At 35.8% G+C, this 23139-nt stretch overlaps 1 protein-coding gene across 12 annotated transcripts in view; it reads left to right on the top strand.

Annotated features, from left to right (window-relative positions):
* Positions 1–23139, top strand: part of gulp1a (GULP PTB domain containing engulfment adaptor 1a) — a 95391-nt gene that overhangs the window by 71487 nt on the left and 765 nt on the right. For 5 of the 12 annotated variants that reach the window (XM_065252181.2, XM_065252176.2, XM_065252174.2 and 2 more), the window contains 10 exons: positions 4214–4275; positions 11714–11785; positions 11987–12019; positions 12383–12481; positions 14119–14256; positions 14373–14489; positions 15118–15204; positions 16186–16410; positions 19195–19327; positions 22663–22757. In XM_065252181.2, the coding sequence (XP_065108253.1) occupies positions 4214–4275; positions 11714–11785; positions 11987–12019; positions 12383–12481; positions 14119–14256; positions 14373–14489; positions 15118–15204; positions 16186–16410; positions 19195–19327; positions 22663–22757 (1061 nt within the window). Of the gene's footprint in view, positions 1–4213; positions 4276–11713; positions 11786–11986; positions 12020–12382; positions 12482–14118; positions 14257–14372; positions 14490–15117; positions 15205–16185; positions 16411–19194; positions 19328–22662; positions 22824–23139 lie in introns of all 12 variants that reach the window. The other 7 variants (XM_065252183.2, XM_065252180.2, XM_065252187.2 and 4 more) reach the window with 5 other exon arrangements.

Genomic DNA, 23139 nt, shown 5'->3' with positions numbered 1-23139 from the left:
TTGTAAAAAAAAAAAAAACGTGAAGAATTGTAATTGTCATGCATCGATTTTATTCCCTGATTTAACCATAACAGAGCGGTGTGTTCCTGACAATTAGGCTCACAGCTCTGCCCTAATTTTAGGGAAAAGATCAAGTGCTTCTGGTTTTTCACCCTTGGGTTTCCAACACATTCCCTTTATCAACCAACTCACTATCTTCTCCTTCTCTTTTCTCAACAACATGGACCATATTTCAGCGTTTACAAGGAAACAGCCTGCTGTGTCTGAATCCTATAAACGCTGCCTTCTCAGGCAGTTTATGGAAATGCTTTGTTTGTTTACCCATCTACCTGAAATGCCTTCATCTGGTTTTTGAAGGCACCATATGTCTATCCTTATAAATTGTATGCTCGAATAAAGTTATAAGTGTCAGTCATTAATAATGTGCTTTCTTTATTGACAGATTATTTAAGAAATAAATGCTATTTTTAATTGTTCTGTAAATTAAGATTATAAGAAAGTAATGGTGCTTTAGAAGCCTGCCTATTTTTCTTTGTAAGAACAATACCTTTATACAAACCTTTATACACTGTCTGTTTAGGTATTGGGTTTGTTCACATGCACAGTGTTTGATTATGCTTAATAAACTGACAACTTGTCAGATCATGGAAACACGTTAAACAGTTTTCTTTAATCGGGGAAAAGTGAGACTATGACAGCATCTTCAGCACAAAACCCTCGACAGAGCTAACAAATATCGCATTATGTCATCACCGTTTTGCGCATGTAGGTCCAGAAAATAAGTAAATTCCTGAAACGGCCATTTTTTTCTTATAACGCGTTTTTCTTATAATGCGTTCAAATGGCAAGAGTTCCTGTCAGGATGAATGTAACATTTGTTACTTTTGTTCCGCTGGTAACAGCGGGGGCAAAAGTAATGCGGGATGAAAGTAACAAAGCGATTTTCTCCGAGCCCTGATAACATTTGCATACCCAACTATTACAGCATTTTAGTCACACAACCCTTGACAGAGCTGACAAATATTGCGTTATTTACTCACCGTTTTTCACGTGTATATCAAGAAAGGTGTTTTCAACCATGATAAGTAAATATAAAGCGGTCATTTTGCGTTGTGTTTCTGGTTTTATGTGTTAAAGTTCTGCTCAATCTACAGGTTATTTAGTGCTGTAACACATCCTGAAGTTTGCCTTCTGAGAGTTTTCCCAAATTAATGTAAATCGAGTTTAAATGTGAGGAGATCCGGTCCGTTTCTTTTGTCCCGCTGCTATACTGTTGTATATGTTGAAAATGTATATTATTTTAATTTAATTTTATTTCATTTTCATAGTGTTCAAACTGTTGAATTTTTTTTATTCTCAACAATTTAAGTTTGTACTGTTGGTTGCTTTTGAAACATTTGATAATAAACGAAATTAAAATGATTGTAATTTCATTATTTTTTACAAAGATAGATGACAAAATATGTTTGCAGTTACATATTCACAAGGTCATAGTCATGTATATTAATACAAACAAGTGTCGAAAGTAACAATGCGCGACATATGTTTAAATTGAAATTATATAGAGTCATTTTACATTTGTTCAAAATTTCACATTGATAGACCACACTTGTGAGTTATTGACCACAGCAAAAATATATCTCTGTCTAAAACATTTTCTAAAAAATTGAAAGTTTACTCTAGACTCGTACAGTTCACTGTCAAAAATAAAGGTACAAAAGCTGTCACTAGGGCAGTATCCTTTAACTCTTTCACCGCCAGCGTTTTTTTAAAAAGTTGCCAGCCAGCGCCAGCGTTTTTCATGATTTTCACCAAAGTTTAATGCCTTCCAGAAAATGTTCTTCTTTAAATATATAAACATACAATATACCAAATGAAAGAACACACCCTCTGCTTTCAAAAAAAAAAAAAAACGTTTCATCCTACCTTCAGTGGTTCTTTTGTAATCAGCTTTTGAATATGGGTAGGTTTCTGCAAAAACACCCAATTTTGAACAAAAAGCAGAGATAATTCAATTTTTGTGAAGGACTTTTCATAGAGATCCCATTCAGAGCGATCTTTAAAACAGACACGGACATGCAGCCGCTTGCCATAGGGCAATACTTCCGGGTTTAAAAAGTTGCGGAAGGTTGGAAAATCCACCTGGTGGATAATAGCGGTATTGCGGAAAGACGGAAAATCTCGTCATTGGCGGGGAAGCGTTTTCTCTTAATTGACGAGATATCTCGTCAATGGCGGTGAAAGAGTTAAAAAAGGTCCTATTATGTACCATTTATGTACCCTATAACTACTAATATGCACTCTTTGGGTATAAAGGTGTACTGTCCCAGTGATAACTTTTGTACCTTTATGTTTGAGAGTGTTGAAGAAGAAACTGTGAAATTAAAAACTAGTTTTATATTTACAATTTCTGCAGAAATGAGATACAACGGTATAGCTTTCAACAGATTTCCTGCCAGCTTTTTGACTGACTAGGCGGACTATAGGTGGTGACTTCACTACCTGTGAGAAATCTAACAAATCCAGCCTGATCTCATGAGAATTCTTTCATGTTTTACGATTTAGCTTATTCATACGAGTTAAATTGTACAAAACACACGATTATCATTAAAAAAACAAAAAAGAAACCCCACCCCTAACCCCAATGTCACTGGGGCAAAAGCAAATCATACAAAAAATGTACAAATGTGGTTAATATGAAATGGCCATCTCACAAAATATGTACAAACTGCCATAAGATAGCATTGGACAAATCCCATGTAAACTCAGTTTTCTGGGTAGCCAGGTCTTTTTGTGCATATAAATGCACTCATTGATTGCCTGGGAAGATGCTTTTGGGTTTCTACTACACGTGGCTATGTTAATAAAGTAATGCAAAGTCTAAGTGGTTTGACTCTCGGTTAGGAATCATGGCTTTCTTTAAGCTGTCATAAAGAAATAATCCTGTCCGGGGTTAAATTATGGACCGTAGACAAATCTCATTTTGCCATAACGAAATAGCTTTATTAAGGGAGAAACGAATGATCTTGATTTTTGTTGTTTTGATGTTTTTGCACATTTACACATTGGCTATGTTTACATGCACAAAATTTTGTCAGTCCGACTGAATTTAATACGATTGAAGGTTACGACAATACAGTTTACATGCACCCTAAACATTGCAATCTGATTACTTGTTTATTTACATGGACAATCTATATAATCTGAACCAAACGTATGTGCAAGCGCACAGCCAGGGGTGCCAGCTTAGTGTATCAAAACCATCCCAATAGACATTCAAACTACCCCATAAGCATCCCAATGACTATTCACAGTCCAAATAACAAAAACTAATGAACAAAATCCTTTTATCTTAAACCCGCAGGAAAAAAACAACCCACAGAGACAGTAGCCGAAATCTGAACTCTGAAAAAAGCAGAGGACTTGGCGACGCCACCCAGCGCGTCAAAATCATGCTTTTTTCTGGATAAATGTACAAAGCTGAGTTGGAGAAAGTTGGCAATGAAAACACACATTTTAAAAGTCTTTGGATGGCTTTATGTAGCCTAATGTAATGAAAGTACACATAAACGCTGTAGAATCAGTGGTGGCTGGTGACTTATTTTTTCGAGGGTGCTCGATAGAAGATCGTCACAATATGTATATAGCCCGTCATGTGTGGTTCGTAATTTCAGAATATGGGTTCTGTGCGTTGAGTGATTCTGTGTGCATCACGTGTCTTGTCAAAATAAGTGCCTGCTGCAGACGCGTCAAAACCGTTTCTGATAAAAGAGACGCTTGCGTTGGTTTGCCAGATACTCGCATAATCTAATGCGTAATCAAAGTTTACTGTGAATGTGAGCGTCTCTTTTATCATAAACGGTTTTGACGTGTGTGCAGCAGGCGCTTATTTTACAAAACGCGTGATGCACATGGTTCACATGACGCAACAAACACATATTTTGAAAACACAAGCAACACACATGACACTCCGAACACTAATTTTGACGAACCGCCACTGCTATTGAGAAACATCAGTATCAACTGTATTTGAAATATAATGTGTACATTTTCTTGACATTTTTCACCTTGATTCACCTGAATAGCCATTGGTTTGACAAACTGCAAGATTTTTTTTATTATAGACTGCTTGTAATAAAACAGATTTTTCATTAAGATATTGCTTACTTCATAAAGTGTCTTATTAGGTTAAAAGTGTTCTGTCTCTTTCTAGATAAATCATGGATGCATACTCCAGAAGCCCTGGCCAAACATTTTATAGCATACAATGTGAAGGTATGTGTTTTCTTTTTCCTCTATTCATTCCTCTTTACTATGCTGTCAACAACATATTATGCTTTATCTGAACACTGAAAATGTGTGCTCATAAAATCACTGTTAAAACATGATGTATGTAACTCCAGAAATATGAAATCTTATTTTACAGGTGATTTTAGTCATTCATTCATTTACAGTTACACATTTGGCAGACAATTTTATCCAAAGTGACTTACTGTGTCTGCCAAATGCCTAAATGTAATTTGATAAAAAGTGAGACAGCAGAAATTATATACTTCACCTTCAAGTATCAATACGTTTTATCAACTGCATGATAGATCTTAATATGCATTAACAGTTCAACAAAACTCTTTTGTTGATGCATAGATTGATATAGAAGGTTGTTCAAAAGCATTTACTCATGTTTGGGGATTTTGTTTACTATTTTTGTTTTGTTTTTAAGCTACAGTATTGGCTTTTAGACAAACCCTGTGTTGACTTTATTACTAACTAGTGCAAATTCTGCAACTGTACTGTACTTGAAAATAAATACATAAAACCAGGACTTTAAATGAGGGATCCTATTCCTAATAACCTACACCAGTGTTACTCATTGAGCACCTCGCAAAACTTAAATTTGTGGCTCAAATGACGGAAAATAATACAGGATCATGCAGTCATGGGCGTTTTCTGTATATCAAGATGCATGTCTGTAAGCGCGTTTAACTGCATGCAACGTTTGCACAGAGCGATTGTCATATAATGTTAAATTTGGATCAACTTAAACAATTACTTTAATTGGTTTGTACAGTGAGATGCTTGCTATGGTTTCGAATTGCTCTCGCCACACAGTGATGTCACACGCCAATTGGTCTGTGCAGTGCCGCGTGAAATAAAGAGCTTTTGTATTTATTGCACTGCATATTGTTATGTTCAGGGATGACAGACTGATATGCAGACATGCTATTTATGACTGGATATAACTTTTAATACTTTGCGGTAAAAGTGGCTCTTATAATGACTTTATCCTATCAATTCTCTTAAAAATAAATGTGCATCACATTAGGGCTGGGTCAGAATATTCGATAATTTGAATATTCGTTTGGTGGGTAAGCTTTTGATTTTTAATTTTAGGATTCAAATATCGTATTTTCTCAACATTATTAGCTGCAGAGACTGCCAAGCAGGAAGAACAACCTGGCTTGCAACTGCCCATGGCAACTGCCACCAAACCCCACAAGAAGAAGATCGTGCTCGTGTTGGCTAGAGGCTTGACCGCATTAACGCTTAATAATTGTCAAATACATTACATTTCTTGAAAAAACAGACGCCGTATTTCACCAGGAGTCACAAGAGTTACTTGTATATCTGCTTTTGAGTTCTCAAAGTGGGGGATCTATTGACTTGCCTTAAATTACAGAGCGCTGGGGTTTTTGCTGTGCTTCTTTATTTTTCTTCTAACGAAAAAAGTCAGCAACATGTCGGATAAACAACAAGACGCACCGAAATACTGGCCAGGGCGCGTCCGGGAAGTATGGCACGTATGGTCACCCTAAAAAAAACTACAAAAAATTTTCTCTCCTTTAGAGAGAAAAATATGTTCAGCCCCTCCTACTGAAGTTTCGAATATTCGATTTGATTTCTACTAGAGCTTCGAAGCTCAAAAATGCTATTCGGACCAGCCCTACATCACAGCGATGCCTTATGCTACGTACTCGCTAGATTAATCGTGGGATTTAACTTTGTGTCATGCAAATTTTTCACTCGAGTTGAATATTTTCATCTTGGGTGAGGCAAATAACACTTTTTTCGCTGCAAACGCGCCGCCCATATCGTGTCATTTGCATCGCCCCACGCGGGGACGCATCTGATCGCGTCTTTGCATTGACTTTTTATTTAATCTACTTGCCCAAATTGTTGAACTCGCTTCTGGTGTGACCCCACAGTTAGAATAACTTTCTTTAATACACTAGCTTTTATAATCTAAAGAACCCTAAGGAAAAAATCCTTTGGTAACACTTTACTTGAAAAGGTGTTTATAAGACTGACATGACACCTTCATAATCATGACATGACAGGTGTCATTAACAGTAGATTTTATGCATGTTTATGACAACTGTCATTAAGTGTCATTCGTTCAATTATGTAGTTTCTAATGCAAAGATGGCATTGTTTGAGATGTCTTTGTTATGACAACTTGACATAAACCAATACATCATATCTTCATAAATAAAAGCTAGTTAGTTTCTTAAGTTTGATAATTTATCTGCTATGTCATACAGATTTATGACAAGTTATGATGTATTGGTTTATGTCAAGTTGTCATAACAGACAATTCAAACTATGTCATATTTGCATTAAAAATTACATAATTGAACAAATGACACATAGGGCCCTATTTTAACGATCTGAAATGCCAGTGCGAAGCGCAAAGCGAAAGTGACTTTGTGGGCGGATCTTGGGCGCTGTTGCTATTGTCCCGGGGGGAGAAATTACTCTTGCGCCAGGCGCAAATCAATAAGGGGTTGGTCTGAAGTAGGTTCATTATTCATAGGTGTGGTTTGGGCGTAACGTCAAATAAACCAATCAGAACGCTATCCAACATTCCCTTTAAACGCAAGTGCGCAAGTTCCATGGCGGGTTGCTATTATTATGACGGATTTACCAGGCGCACGCCAGGAGCGGTTCACAGCCGAGGAGACCGACGTTCTTGTAAGAGCAGTCAAAGACAGAGAAGTTGTTTTGTATGGGGATGGGAGAAACAAACAAATCAGCGTCGGTTAAACAGGCGTGGGAGGAAATAGACAAAATTGTCTCATCAGCTGGCATGCCCAGGACGTTGCGCCGCAAGCGCTACAATGTCAGGAGAGGGGGAAACTCACACAACAAACTTATGAAAATATTTGAATCGTTATTTGCATGATAATTTTTCAACGCAGCCACACAAAATAAATAAAAACTATCACCACAATGCTCACCACAATGTTTTCCTTATCTCATGTGTTAATATTTTTTTATTGTAACAATTTATGATTTGCAAAAATAACTGTTGCATCTGTGTAGATTAGATAAGCAAAGTGTGTGCGCGTTGTGCACGCTATACATTATGGTCAAGCATGCGCCCTTAAAATAGCATAATGAACAACGCGTAACGCGCCACTGACTTTAGACTAGTTTTTTTCGGGTCAGTAGCGCAATTAATTAATAAAATCTCCTTAATTTTCATGACACGTTTCATGTCAGTCTTCAAGTACAACCCTACAAGTAAAGTAAATGTTAAAGGTTCTTTATTGAACCATACACCACAAAATTCTTCTTCTATGGCATCGTGTACCGTCTTACTATTTTTATTCATCAAATTTCCTGTGAGAAGAGCGTATACGAGATATGCTGTCATTGCTGTTTAACGCTCTGTTTCACTGGACTCATCTTCTGCTCTGGACCGAGAACCTGTCTGCTCCCAAACTGCTTCTGAGGTGTCTTACTGAATCCCTAACCATAACACAACCATCCAGAGTTTTTTCTGAGAAGAGAATAGACAACGAAAGTGAATAGCATTGAAAACCAGTATTCTGCCAGCCTGGCAGGTGATAGATGAGCAAAGGTTAAATGTCTATGACGAAAACCCCTCCAAACAGCCAGGGGGGCTGCAGTGATCAGGAATTAAAGACTCTGCTCTCGGTGTAATGTCGAGTATCTATCACTTCTGTCTCGCTGTCCTACCGTGTTCGCTTGCCCTTGAGTGCGGACGGCATCGATCATATCAACGTGCAGCAGAGGGGCATAACAAGTATTATAACTTGGGGGCGGGGAGCCACTTTTTGAGATATAAAGCTTATGTACTTTCATCCGCCATAAAACAGTTGCTTGAAATGATGTCGATGAGGTCTGCACATTTTCTATGGCTAGCACCCAGTTTTTATCAAGAGATACTGGATGAATGTTACTCCATCTGATGAATATTTATGAGCTGAGCTGATAAGGTTTCTAATGCTTCTCGTTCTGAATCTCAGGGTGCTATGGATACTCTCAAAGCAGTTCCTTAGCCTTGTGGAATAGCTAGGGTAAAATAGCATAAAATGTAAGCTGCATGTACAATGATTATATCTAATCATGAATCCATTTGTCTCGACAGTTGTTTAGAAATCAGTCCAGCAGTAATAGTAGAGGTGTTATAATTACACTGAACTGTAAAACCTTGGAAAAAGAGGCATATTTTCTAATAATCTCACAACAGAATACCATGAAAATATGTGACCCTGGACCACAAAACCATTACTAGCACGGGTGGGTGATTCTCACAAAATCCAGATTTGGAAGGTGTCCAGCATCAGAATTTTTAAAAAGCCCTTGAAGCCTATTTTTTTGCACATATAAGGTTTAAGGCTGAACTTAACCATTATGTTTAGAGGATTTAAAAAATATTTCCTATAGAATTATTTAAATTTTTTAGATTATCATTATCAAAAATTATCATTACCGCAACATGATATTACATTAAATATATGCATTTACAAACTCATGGTTTGGTAATGAGAACTAAAAAGTTGTCTAGGTACTATGACAAACAAAATTTTAACTTTTATCTGAAGAGAAAAAATAAGAACTGCTTACCTGATAGCCATCTTGAGTGTCACAGTCAATTATGTCCCTTCCAACAAATAATTTTTATTTGAAAAAGTTAGTTCCTTGAGGACTTAAACAATGATTGAAAATTGTTGCGGAGGATGAGAAAATTGGTCTTGGACACATTTATATTTTCTCAATGTGTAGATTTTTTGCACCCTCAGATTCCAGATTTTCAAATAGTTGTATCTTATCCAATATTGTCATATCCTAACAAACAATACATTACTGGAAAGCTTATTTACTCATCTTTCAGATGATGTATACATCTAAATAAAAAAAATGACCCTTGTGACTGGTTTTGTTGTCCAGGGTCACATATGCCATATAACAGTATAGGACATATAGAATAACTTATAACTTTAATCTGTGTATCAATGTTACTGATAAAAGTTATTCTTTCTGTGCAATCCAGGCGCTAAAGTGTCAAAGTTTGATTTTAATTATTGATTTCTTAAAGTCTTAAGATGCAAAATGTATATTTTCGCAGAATTTTCTATACATTATTCTATAAATGATTTTAGCAGGGTTTTGGTCACACATTATGCTTTACTGTTTTTATAAATTGGCCACTAGAATGGAGAAATTATGACAAGCTGTATGCCATTACGGTGTGTTTTGAAATTTTAGAAATCTATATGGAAACGGCCAGGGGAGCGTCACTTGACCTCGTGAAAGGTTAAGAGCTCCATCTGTTGGAAATTTAATGAAGTGTCGTTCCATCTATTGTTTTGTATTAGGAATGAGCACCACTGTGCTCCACATTAAATTGTTTTAGTAATCATTGAAAATTTTAATGAGTTTGAAATTATAATTGTACACACAAATCTCAAAGTGTCTGCACAATAAAAACAAAACAAATTATGCTTAGTGATCAGTTTAAATCACACAGACAACTTCCCCGTTTATGGCCACTGTATCAACTAATCCAGTGGTTCTCAAACAGTTTCTGTGTTTTTGGCCCCCTTTGTGTACGGTGCTTCCCTTCATGGCCCTCCAAAGAAAATGTATAACATGAATAATCTAAAACTTAAAATTTGAATTGAACAAAACATATTAAATTATACAATGTAGTGCTGTTGGTTAGTAGCCTTTTTTTATGAGGTTTAATTACACAGAATTTATGATAAATTAATGTATTTTATAAAATGTAATTAAACTGGGGGCCCCCTTGGCACCACCTTAGGGCCCCCCAGAGATCCACGGCCCCCAGTTTGAGAACCACTGATTTAATCAACAGAGCTGAAATGTTGACGTTAAACTTTTATTCAAAATTATATAATACTGTGTTTTAAATCTATGTTAACTAACTGGCATGGTTCATTTCATTAAAAAAAATTGCTGCTAATATCTCAGAAAAAAAATGTTCAACAGTTGTCACTGGCACAGTACCTTTTAAGAAGGTCCTAATATGCACCATTTAGGTACAGATATGTACTTTGAGATACCAATATGGTACTTTTGCACCTTCTTGTATCTTTATTTCTGAGATTATACTCACCCTTAACTTATACAAGATGTAGGTGACATTGTTTCTTTAGTAGAGCCGTAAAATGTTTTATATAAACACTCACCTAAAGGATTATTAGGAACACCTGTTAAATTTCTCATTAATGTTATTATCTAATCAACCAATCACATGGCAGTTGCTTTAATGCATTACGTGGTGTGGTCCTGGTCAAGACAATCTCCTGAACTCCAAACTGAATGTCAGAATGGGAAAGAAAGATGATTTAAGCAATTTTGTGCGTGGCATGGTTGTTGGTGCCATACGGGCCGGTCTGAGTATTTCACAATCTGCTCAGCTACTGGGATTGTCACACACAACCATTTCTAGGGTTTACAAAAAATGGTGTGAAAAGGGAGTTTGTGGCAGTCCTGTGGGTGAAAATGCCTTGTTGATGCTAGAGGTCAGAGGAGAATGGGCCGACTGATTCAAGCTGATAGAAGAGCAACTTTGACTGAAATAACCACTCGTTACAACCGAGGTATGCAGCAAAGCATTTATGAAGCCACAACACGCACAACCTTGAGGCGGATGGGCTACAACAGCAGAAGACCCCACCGGGTAACACTCATCTCCACTACAAACAGGAAAAAGAGGCTACAACTTGATTGAGCTCACCAAAATAAGACAGTTGAAGACTGGAAAAATGTTGCCTGGTCTGATGAGTCTCGATTTCTGTTGAGACATTCAGATGGTAGAGTCAGAATTTGGGGTAAACAGAATGAGAACATGGATCCATCATGCCTTGTTACCACTGTGCAGGCTGGTGGTGGTGGTGTTATATGGTGTGGGTGATGTTTTCTTGGCACACTTTAGGCCCCTTAGTGCCAATTGGGCATTGTTTAAATGCCACAGCCTACCTGAGCATTGTTTCTGACCATGTCCTTCCCTTTATGACCACCATGTACCCATCCTCTGATGGTTACTTCCAGCCGGATAATGCACCATGTCACAAAGCTCGAATCATTTCAAATTGGTTTCTTGAACATGACAATGAGTTCACTGCACTAAAATGGCCCCCTCAGTCACCAGATCTCAACCCAATCGAGTATCTTTGGGATGTGGTGGAACGGGATTATTTACAACATTATTACCAGTAATCCATAGCCTTATTCAAACAGTTTCAGTTGTAAAATGAAAATGATCTAATATTTATTGTTCATTTTTTCTGTCCATAAAATCAACCTGCCAAAAGGGACTACAGATGAAAATTAGCCAATACTGGCTAAATCTGGTGCATTTTACATATCCATGTATTATTAACGTGCACTGTCCCTGATTAAATAAATGAAATAAAGAAATCTCTTTATGATTCTCTCTCAGTTTCTGGGGAACACTGAGGTTGATCAACCCAAAGGTACAGAAGTTGTAAGAGATGCTGTCAGAAAGCTGAAGGTAAGTTCAACCTTTCTTATTGGCTCTACGCATTGGGTGCCATTGTTTTCATCTGAAAACAAAAAGTTATGTTTGTCTTAAGGCAATTTTTGTCCCAGTTGTTTCAGATTTACATGGTGAATAACATTATCATAAACCTGTTTAATGATGCATGCAGGTTTTTATTCTTATCACCTCTTCACTTTATATCCATTGTGATAGGGTGTAAAGGACTTTGGTAAAATAAGAAATGCTGTAAGTGATGGTTACTGTACATTTATTAAAATATTTATTTTAAATGTGTTACATTGTGTCTGTATCAGAGTTCAAATGTCTCCCAGATATTTCTAATGTTACATCTAAATGTTAATTCCTTTGTTTTTGTTTGTAAATAGTGTAATATCTAGTCATGGGTTTAGACTGCACAATGAATGTTTTAGTTATAGATATATAGACACATATTATTAAAACATATAAATATGCCTTTACAAAAATACAAATACCCCTAAAACTTGGCCTCTTAGTAAAGTGTAGCATTGACATGTGTATATCCAACTCATTACAACATTATCAAGGTTACTATGGGTTTAAACTTTTTCATCTCTTTGTGTTTTTAAGTTTCAGAGACACATTAAGAAGTCAGAGGGACAGAAGACCCCCAAAGTGGAATTACAAATCTCCATATATGGAGTGAAAATATTAGATCTTAAATCAAAAGTATGTACATATCCTACTAATTTTAATCCCAATGTAACTTAAATGAGGCACCACTTGGAGATTATTGCATATTGATGAAGCGTGTATTTAAACCACATTTAAATGCGGGAGTGAATCCCCTAAATGTTAGTTTCATATGTGTACGGAACAAGACTCACTCTCGAAAATGTGATGATTGACAGAGATGTAACCATAGCAACGTTCTGCCGTCTCGCGTGCTTATCACTCACAGCATTGAACAAATCATTTAACAGTGTTATGTTTTCCAATAAACCTTGGTGTTGTTTGTTGTACACTCCACAGTGCGCTGTCTCACGGTGTTGCCAGGTCCTGGTCTTTTTCGTACTTGCTTACCGTTTTGCATACAAGTTTTTGGTGTTATTAAAGTGTGAAGAAGTCCCAATATTTTGATCTTTGAGGTAAAGCATTTGGATTTATTTTTAGTTTTTTTGTTTGTGCAAGATCTGGCAACACTAGTCAGCAAACGCTCGTGCCCCTGTCATTTTCTGCACCGCGCATACAGAAGACTTTTTCACTTCTAGGCATTCATTTACCTGTCATGTCCATGATGCATGTTTAAACACTTTATTAACAACTAGTTGGTCAGTTTGGTTATGTACACACTATTCAGAGTTTCTGTAAATGCGGTTGTCACTACAGTCACTTTCACACTGCATATTAATTCGGTTTTCACTTCACCTTTTATTGCTTAATCCTGTTCTGGACACACACAGTTCAGTAATTTACGGGACTGACAACCGCATTCTAGACCTGAATGAACTCCCGCAAAATGCAGGTATTGACAACCGCATTTACAGAAACTCTGCATAGTGTGTACATAACCGAACTGAACAACTAGTAGTTAATAAAGTGTTTAAACGTGCATCACGGACATGACAGGTCTCTCTTCTGAAAAATAAATTCCTAGAAGGGGAAAAAGTCTTCTGTATGCCTGGTGCAGAAAATAACAGAGGCACGAGCGTTTGCTGACTAGTGTTGCCAGATCATGGAAGAAAAAAAACAGCAAACAAGAAAATCCAATAATAAACCGAAATAAATCCAAATGCTTTATTTCAAATATCAAAATATTGGGACCGGCACCTTCACACTTAAATAACACCAAAAACTTGATCTCTTCATGAGCCAAAAGCCTTAACAGTATGTACTTACAAAAAAGACGAGCACCAGGCAACACTGCAATACAGCGCGCTTTGGAGCAGCCTCACAAATGCGTACAATACACAACCCCAAGACGGAGGTTTATTGCAAAACATAACGCTGTTAAATTATGTTAATCAAAGCTGTGAGTGATAAGCACGCGAGAAGCAGAATGTTGCAATGGATATTTCTGTGTCAATCATCACATTTTCGGGAATGAGTCTTGTTCCGTACAGACATGAATCGAACATTTAAGGGATTCACTCCCCCATTTAAATGCGGTTGTCACTCCCGAAAGTTTGCAGTATGTACGAGGCATTGTATTTTGCTGGAGTCAATTCGGTTGTAGAATGCGGTTGTCAGTGCCGTATATTACTGAACTGTGTGTGTACAGAACAGGATTAAGCATTAAAAGGTGAAGTGACAACCAAATAATATGCAGTTTGTACAGGACCAATATTTTGTTTTCCTCTTTGCAGGAAGTACAGTACAACTGTCAGCTGCACCGAATATCTTTCTGTGCGGATGATAAAACGGATAAAAGGATATTCACATTCATTTGCAAAGATTCAGAGTCCAACAAACATCTCTGCTATGTGTTTGACAGTGAAAAATGTGTAAGACAACAGACATTTTGTCCAATTTGCTTCTCTTAACATGATTTGGTGATAACCAAACACAACCAATGACATTTGTAATGTAACTCTTGTTCATGTTTATCGGTGGATTTCAGGCGGAGGAGATCACTTTGACCATTGGCCAAGCCTTTGATTTGGCATACAAGAAGTTTCTGGAATCTGGAGGGAAAGATGTGGAAACAAGGAAACAGATAGGAGGCCTTCAAAAAAGAGTAAGCAGCATGATAAACAATTACACTACAAAAAATCTTTTTCAAGAAAAAAAATCTTAGTATTTTTGTCTTGTTTTCAGTAAAAATATAAAAAAATTCTTAAATTAAGATGCTTTTTCTTGATGAGCAAAACGACCCAAGATAATAAGTCTAGTTTTTGGACCAAAAATATCAAATTTAAGTGATTTTGTGCATAAAACAAGCAAACAGATCTGCCAATGGGGTAAGCAAAAAAATCTTGAACATTTTTCTTAAACACTAAATTCAAGAAAAAATAGCTTACCCCATTGGCAGATTTTGTTTAGCTAAAAACTATACTTATTTTCTTGGGTTGTTTTGCTCAAAAATGTTCTTGAAAATGATTTTTTGCAGTGTAATTGTTTATCAGACTATTTTCTTGGGTAATTTTGCTCATCAAGAAAAAGCATCTTAATTTAAGTTTTTTAGATATTTTTCTGAAAACAAGACAAAAATAATATTTTTGCCGTGTACAGCTTTTTTAAAATAGCAATTTTGTAAGCAACTCTTGTATTATTTTTAGTCTAAAGAAGCATTTTAATATGTTTACCCCTCCTAAAATGTGCATGCGGCCAGTTTGCTTGTAACGAATTCTCATCCATCTCTACAGATTCAAGATCTTGAAGCTGAAAATTCTGAGTTGAAGAAGCAATTACAAGTTTTAGAGGAGCAACTGATGATCGCTCCGGTTCCCCCTGTAAGCACCGCATGTCTTTTCTATCAGACCACCGCACCTAATGCTGCTCATAGCTGCATGAAAACTGATATCTTAGCTACACCTAAAAGCATGTGGGTGATTCTCACGAAATCCAGATTTAGAAGGTGTCCAGCATCAAAAAATTTTTTGCACATATAAGATTAAGGTCTGAACTTACTTTAACCATTATTTTTAGAGGATTTCAAAAATATTTCCTTCAGATTTATTTACATTTTTTAGATTATCATTATCAAAAATTATCATTACCGCAACATGAAATTACATAAAATATATGCATTTACAAACTCATGTTTCGGTAATAAGAACTAAAAAGTTTTCTAGGTACTACGACAAACAAAATTTCAACTTTTATCTGGAAAGAAAAAATAAGAACTGCTTAGCTGGTCGCCATCTTGAGTTTCACATTCAATTATGTCCATTCCAAAAATTGTTTTTTGAAAATGTTAGTTCATTGAGGGCTTAAACAATGATTGAAAATTGTTGCGAGGATGAGAAACTTGGTCTTGGACACATTTATATTCCTTATTATTGTCTCTACATTTACCAATGATCACCAAATATCACATATTTATTTACTGTAAATGTTTATCGTATAACATGCACTGAAGCTTTTTATTTTTTAGATTTTTAAATTATAAATATTTCCATGTCAAAGAACCCAAATCCGGTCATGGACACGTTGCGGTAATGAAAAATTTCCCCTTAAATTAGGAAAAAACGACAAAATTGATTTGTATGATGTCATTTGAAATCATGTGCAAAATAGTACATAAAGAGATGTTTGTGACTGTATGCTACTTATTTTGATAGCATTTACTCTTTTTATCAAAATGTTTCATGACACCTCATAAGACTAATTTCGCGAGAATCACCCATGAACCGTCTCGAGCTGTTAGCTTTACCAGTTTAAAGGAAGAAAGCTAAAATACTGCAAACTTTATTGTCCTGATCTTTTCACAGCTTCTTCATATTAACTCTTCTAATGAGGCCTATATGCTTCAGAGACCTTCATCTCTGTTCTGGTGTCACAACGTGACGTCTTACTCTTGTCTCGAAATCTCTTCTGTCACACTAACGCCAATGAGCTCGCCCGACTCTAACCTTTCTGCCGGTCTTCTGACACCTCCACCTGCTAAAACGACTCATATAGAGCCTCCCACTGGAGTCAGTGTTCCTCGCTCTTCTGTTAAGCACTTCTCTTTTTACTTATCTTCTTTTTGTAGACTTGATTGTTTGTGATTTAGTGGTATTGCACTCACATTTTAAGAGGTCATAGATTTATTACAGGGCTTGCAAGGCAGCACTCTATTGATTTTCTGGTGGGGTTTGTTTCTGAACCTTTAACCTTAACCTCTGGGATTCAGACTGAACTGCTGAACAATTGATGTTGGTCTCTATACAAACTTTTCAGCCTTAACGGCTCGTTATAGTTGTGCGTAGGTCCTACGGCGTAGCCGCGACGGCGTAGGTTCTGCGTCGGTTTTCATTTATACTTTTGCGTCGTCGTCCACGTCGACATGCAAACACACACGCAAACCGCTGGTAGGCAGTATCCATGCGTGTAATCACGGTAGCAGCGCGACCGTCAGAGAAGAAGCAGCATGGCAAGTTCACCCAGAAACGAAGAAGAAACAGCAACTTGTTGTGTATGATTTGATAAAACCAGCAATGATGGAAGTAAATAAACAGCGACTTTTGTTGCAATTTGAGTTAAATCACTCCTCAACTTGGCTCATCTTTGTTTTCACCGTCGCAAATGGAAATACCTATGACGCAGTTTTTTTAACCTGACGGGAGGGGTTCTGGTGGACCAATCACAGCGCTTGCGGTCCACGTAGATCTGACGCGCTGTTACGCAGAGCTAGGCACAGGCTACAGATAGCCAACGCCATAGCTACGGCGTAGAAACAGTTTACTTCCTGGGCCTGTTGACGTAGACAAGACCGCCCATACGGCAAAAAAATAAATTTCTCTGGCCAAAAATATATTTTAAATATATGCTATAAACATATGCTCAATTGAATATATTTTTGGATTTGGAAATGTATTTAGTTTTAACCTTCATATATCAACATATATTTCAAAATGTATTTCAATACATTTCTTATTTTACATCCCATATGGCATTTTTTTTTTGCCAAAAAATATTTAAAATGTATGCTAAATACAAGTAAATTTTATAAAGTATTTTTTGAAGTTAAAATTTTATTTAGTTTTAACCCTTTTAAAACTGTTATGTTTATAGGTTCGTAACATAAAGAAAGTTTTTCTTCCAATACGACGTGAATATATTTCCTTGGATTAAAATATATGGAGGGCAAAATATACTTTTTTAATGCTTTAAAATGAATTTATTTTTAAAATACATTTCAAAATATACAAAAAATGGCCAAAAATATATTGGTGAATAATATTTTTTTGTACATATATTCTAAAACGTATTTCAGAAAATATATTTTTGGGCCATTTTTTTGTATATTTTGAAATATATTTAAAAAAATAGTTTTTTGCCGTTTGGGCGACATTAACATAATTTCTCCCGATTGGACTCACAGCCTGTAAGTTAACCCCTGTCAGCATTGCACTGTGACCGAAGCTTTCAAACATGGTAAGCATCACATTTCTGGCTGATGTCAGAGGTATTCAGGCCACAACGTACAGGTTAGCTGGCCAATCATATCATATTTAATTTAAACTGTTATATTTACAGGTTCGTAGAAGTTTTTCTTCCAATGCGACGTAAATATATTTCCTTGGATTAATATGGAGGGCCAAATGCATTTTTAATGCTTTAAAATTAGTTTATTTTTAAATATATTTCCAAATATGCAAAAAAATGTCCAAAAAAAATCTGTGAAAAATATATTTTTGTAAACATATTCCAAAATATATTTCAGCAAATATATATTTTTGAATTTTTTTTGTATATTTTGAAATACATTTAAAATATATTTAAAATATATTTTTGCCATATGGATGACATTATCATAATTCCTCCCACTTTGACTCACAGCCTGTAAATTAACTCCTGTTAGCATTGCATTGTGACCGAATCTTTCAAATATGGTAAGGAGCGTCACATTTCCTGCTGATGTCAGAGGTATTCAGGCCAATCACAACATACAGATTAGCTGGCCAATCAGATCATATTTAATTTTAACCTTTTTTTAAACTGTTATGTTTACAGGTTCGTAAAAGTTTTTCTTCCAATGCGACGTGAATATATATCCTTGGATTGAAATATATGGAGGGCCAAGTATATTTTTAATGCTTTAAAATGAATTCATATTTAAAATATATCTCAAAATATACAAAAAATGGCCAAAAAATATATCTATTTTTGTAAACATATTCCAAAATATATTTTTGCAAATATATTTTTTTGTGCCTTTTTTGTATATTTTGAAATACATTAAAAAAATAATTTTTTGCCATATGACCGACATTATCATAATTTCTCCCGCTTGGACTCACAGCCTGTAAATTAAAACCTGTCAGCATTGCATTGTGACCGAATCTTTCAAGCATGGCACGGAGTGTCACATTCCTGGCTTTTTGTGCAAAATCAATGCGTTTGAGGAAAGCAGTATATCTGGAGCTACAAAAATGTACGATATGTGGAAAATAATGTGTTTTTTTAACCATAAACCAAGCAAACACATTGCATTATACCAAATACACAAAATAACGTTGTTTTTTAGCAATGAAATAGGTGCACTTTAACACTTTTCTTTTGCTGCCTTGCAAGCACTGGTATTTTCTTCAGGATATGCAAATACCTGCAGCTACATTAACTTTTAGTTGGTCTGATGACTTAGAAATATAATGATAAAAACACAAAAATATGTACAGTTTTTTTTAGTATGCACAATAGCACTACTAAACTGATATAACAGATGAAAATGGATTTGTTTAAATTGGCTATTCCCCAGAATACTGATGAATGTTTCAAATTATCCGTATTTGCAGGGAAACAGCCTGTCCTCAAAGACGCCCACCGACGTATTCGACATGGTTCCATTTTCTCCAATGACCCCTCTGGTTCCATTACCAGCGAGTAATGGCTCGCCTCCTCCACCTCCAGCCAGACCTACAGAGATGAGTAAGTTTCTTTTGTTTTTCCTGCACCTAAGGTTGTAAAATGTTTATGCCTGAGGCTATAAGATTAGATTGTGTAGGAATGCACATTATATAACTTTTGCTTTCGTATATTGTGGTTATTAACATCTGTGGGCTGTATAATGAATGATGACCCATGGGTTCAGTCGTTGGCTGTCACAGTTAAATAAGGGGTAAAGCACAGTCAGCCGGTCATTATCGGGAATACAAACACGACAGGGTGATCAGGGTCGTGATGCGAGGCGGAGAGATCCCGTATTGTTCTGAAGGGCTCAATTTGCCATAATGACTTTACATTATACCGCTTATTATCCAGCTGCTTACTGAAATAATTATATGGACATATTTATTTATTTGAGTTTGATTTTTTGACATGAGAACGTAAGAGACGTCATTAGAGGTGTGAAACTAGTAAAGTGAAGGAGCCATTATTCAAAAGTAAGCTGTGATTGACCAATCAGAATTTCTTTTTCCCAAATCGCCAATGCATTGTCTGTTTCGTTTGTCTTTGCATTCACCTTAATATGCAATGACTGTTTTAGGCCTGGGAAACACTGGAAGATTTTCAAATCTTAACTAGAGGTCGATTCGCACCTTATTCGCATTTGTTTAGTTTTCTTTTTGTTAAGTTTTAAAAGATTTTCTTCACGTTTGGATAGAAACCCAGCTACAGTCTCCTGCGTGCAAGCATGGAGAGAGAGAGATGCACACGAGCACTGCTTTTTTAAATAGTTGATTATTTGAAGAGTTTGGTTTCAAAATGATATAAATGTTTTTTTTTATTAGTTACCACCAAAATCAATATGGTATCAGGTTTTCTTTGGCGGGGAAGAAACGTAAGCCACTCAGGCGACGGAAAAATGTTGGCTGTTGCTTGTTCTTAGACAGCATGATGCTTCTGTCATGCTAACACATTGAACCCAGGGGATCTTATGAAAAACTTTCCATTATTTTACTTGAAGTCATCAAATATCGAGCAGCAGGACCAAAATATTTTACAGCTGATCGCTGTCAAAAAAGTTCAGCGATGACGTCTCAAGGATGATAGCAACAATGACAGTGATCTTAATATGACAAAGTGTTTTGATTAATGTCATTTATTGTTTATTTTTTAATCCGTGTATACCACTAATCAAATAAATGAATATAACATGGAAAAGATGAATGCACATTTATATATTGATTCGATAGATTGTTTAGCTTTTTTGAAAAAAAAAAACACATTTTGCTGAAAAAATAATCAATTTTTATAATAAATCTTTGAAAATCAAATTATGGTTTAGAATTTTTTATGTTATTATAACTTAAAGATGCTATGTGAAAGTTTAAAATAGATAAAATAATATTTCTTTGTATAGAAAATAAATTTTTACCGAAATTAATCAAAATGGATTTATTTGGTTTTGGAACCAAACTTGTATCGCGATGCATTGTAAAATTATTATTTTCAACAGCCCTAATCTTAACAAAATTTAAATCTATGTGAAACCAGAGACAAAAGGACAGTTTGAAGACATTTTAAACAAAACAATCCTAGTAACGCACACACAAGGTGATTCGACCAGACAGCAAGACGACACATGTGATGAATGTAGTGACGATTTCACAGAAACGCAAGATCAAATGTGTGATTTGAGATAAATGTTGTAATAGTTTCTGCATAAAACATTATAAAAGCAGTCATGCTGTTGCCACAGTTTGTGGCTGTCTTGTTTCATTGATAAATTACTGAATTATAATTACTCAGTTTTTAACATTTTTCAAAAATCGTGTTGTTTGATTGTAAATTCCAGTTAAAGGAATATTCAATTTTCTTAAAAGAAAAATCCAGATAATTTACTCACCACTATGTCATTCAAAATGTTGATGTCTTTCTTTGTTCAGTCGAGAAGAAATTATGTTTTTTGAGAAAAACATTGCAGGATTTTTCTCATTTTAATGGACTTTAATAGACACCAACATTTAACACTTAAATCAACACGTAACAGTTTTTTTCAACGGAGTTTCAAAGGACTATAAATGATCCCAAACGAGGCATAAGGGTCTTATCTAGCGAAACGATTGTCATTATTGACAATAAAAATAACAAATATACACTTTTAAAGCACAACTTCTCGTCATGTAGATCCGGTCGTGATGCACCATGACGTCAAGAGGTCACAGAGGACGAACGTAAAACTCCGCCCTAGTGTTTACAAGTGTTGAGAACGAGGACCGTTCCTACGTTGTTGTATGTGGAATGATACTAATTAATGTCTTTGTGTCAGTTTATTGTTTACAATGGTCCGCAAATGTGCGTTTTATATATGTAACACGTGACCTCCCTACGTCACTACGCATTTACGTTAGGTCACGCTGGACCGGATTCAGACGAGAAGTTGTACTTTAAAAGTGTATATTTGTCATTTTTATTTTCAAAAATGACAATCGTTTTGTTAGATAAGACCCTTATGCCTCGTTTGGGATCGTTTATAGTCCTTTGAAACTCTGTTGAAAAAAACTGTTACGTGTTGATTTAAGTGTTAATTGTTGGTGACTATTAAAGTCCATTAAAATGAGAAAAATCCTGCAATGTTTTCCTCAAAAAACATAATTTCTTCTCAACTGAACAAAAAAAGACATCAACATTTTGGATGACATGGTGGTGAGTAAATTATCTGGATTTTTCTTTTAAGAAAATGGAATATTCCTTTAATATCAATCAAACTGCAGTTGGTTTGTATTGATTTGAGGCCTTCGTAAAAATACAGCTAAGCAGCACAATAAAACAAAATTAAAAGATGATAACATTATAATAAACATATTTTGACAAAAAAATTATCTTTTGAGTTATCTGGTTTTGGAACCAAACTCTTCAAATACACGCAATAGTTGGTTGAAGCTTGCTCGCTCTCATTGGCTATAGCCAATAACAATATATATTGTTTAGTGTGTTGTGATTCGATAGCAGCTTAGCTTGCTGTTAGCTTAGCTGGCGACTGACTGGCGTATTCCTGTGGGCGGAGTTTAGTCAAAAAACTGTTCTATTGACGTCATTAAAGCAGGAAGTAAACGGCTGTAGTCCAAACCGACCGTTCGCTGTAGGCTTTAAAAGGTGAATTCTGTTAAAGAAAATATATCGCCTGGCAGTGAACTTTGACCTTTAATTGGAGTACCTTTTTTGATCCTTGAAGAACCATTTCTTTCTAACCTTTATATAGTCTAAATAACCTTTTTTCACAACAACCTTTTTTGTTGATATTGTTTAATACAATATCAGTTTCTCAGGATGTCATGTCGCCAATGTTATGTTACTCAAAGTGGCCTTTTCTTCTTCAGGGAAAGATCTTTTCGGTGCAGAACCGTTCGACCCCTTCACCTGCGGGGCAGCTGATTTTCCCCCAGACATTCAGTCCAAGCTGGATGAGATGCAGGTGACTGCATGTCTGTGAATTATTAGCAAATGGACTGGTGTATATGAGCAGCTAATGGAGCTGACGGTAGGCACCGCTGCAGTCAGTTTAGGAACCAGTGTAAGCGCTATATTTAATTATGGGTGGTTTGCACCAGTAAGTGTTCAACTAATCTAGGTGTTATTTTAATCTGTGCACAACTTTATTTTAAACTTTCATATTTGTGATTAAAACATTTACTTGTGGTGGATGCATCATAACTAAATCGCATGAGAGGATGTTATATTTTGTTATTTGGTTGTATTACTAAGCATTGAAAGCTTCCAAGGGATCGGCTGCGTTTGCCCGTTACATGAAACATTTATATGATTTGCCAGTTTGTGCTTTTCAACTAACAACCTTC

This window comes from Paramisgurnus dabryanus, chromosome 15 (assembly GCF_030506205.2).
Source record: "Paramisgurnus dabryanus chromosome 15, PD_genome_1.1, whole genome shotgun sequence".
Lineage (NCBI taxonomy): Eukaryota > Metazoa > Chordata > Actinopteri > Cypriniformes > Cobitidae > Paramisgurnus > Paramisgurnus dabryanus.
The sequence above is the reverse complement of the archived record's forward strand: the minus strand, read 5'-3'. Positions and strand labels throughout refer to the sequence as shown.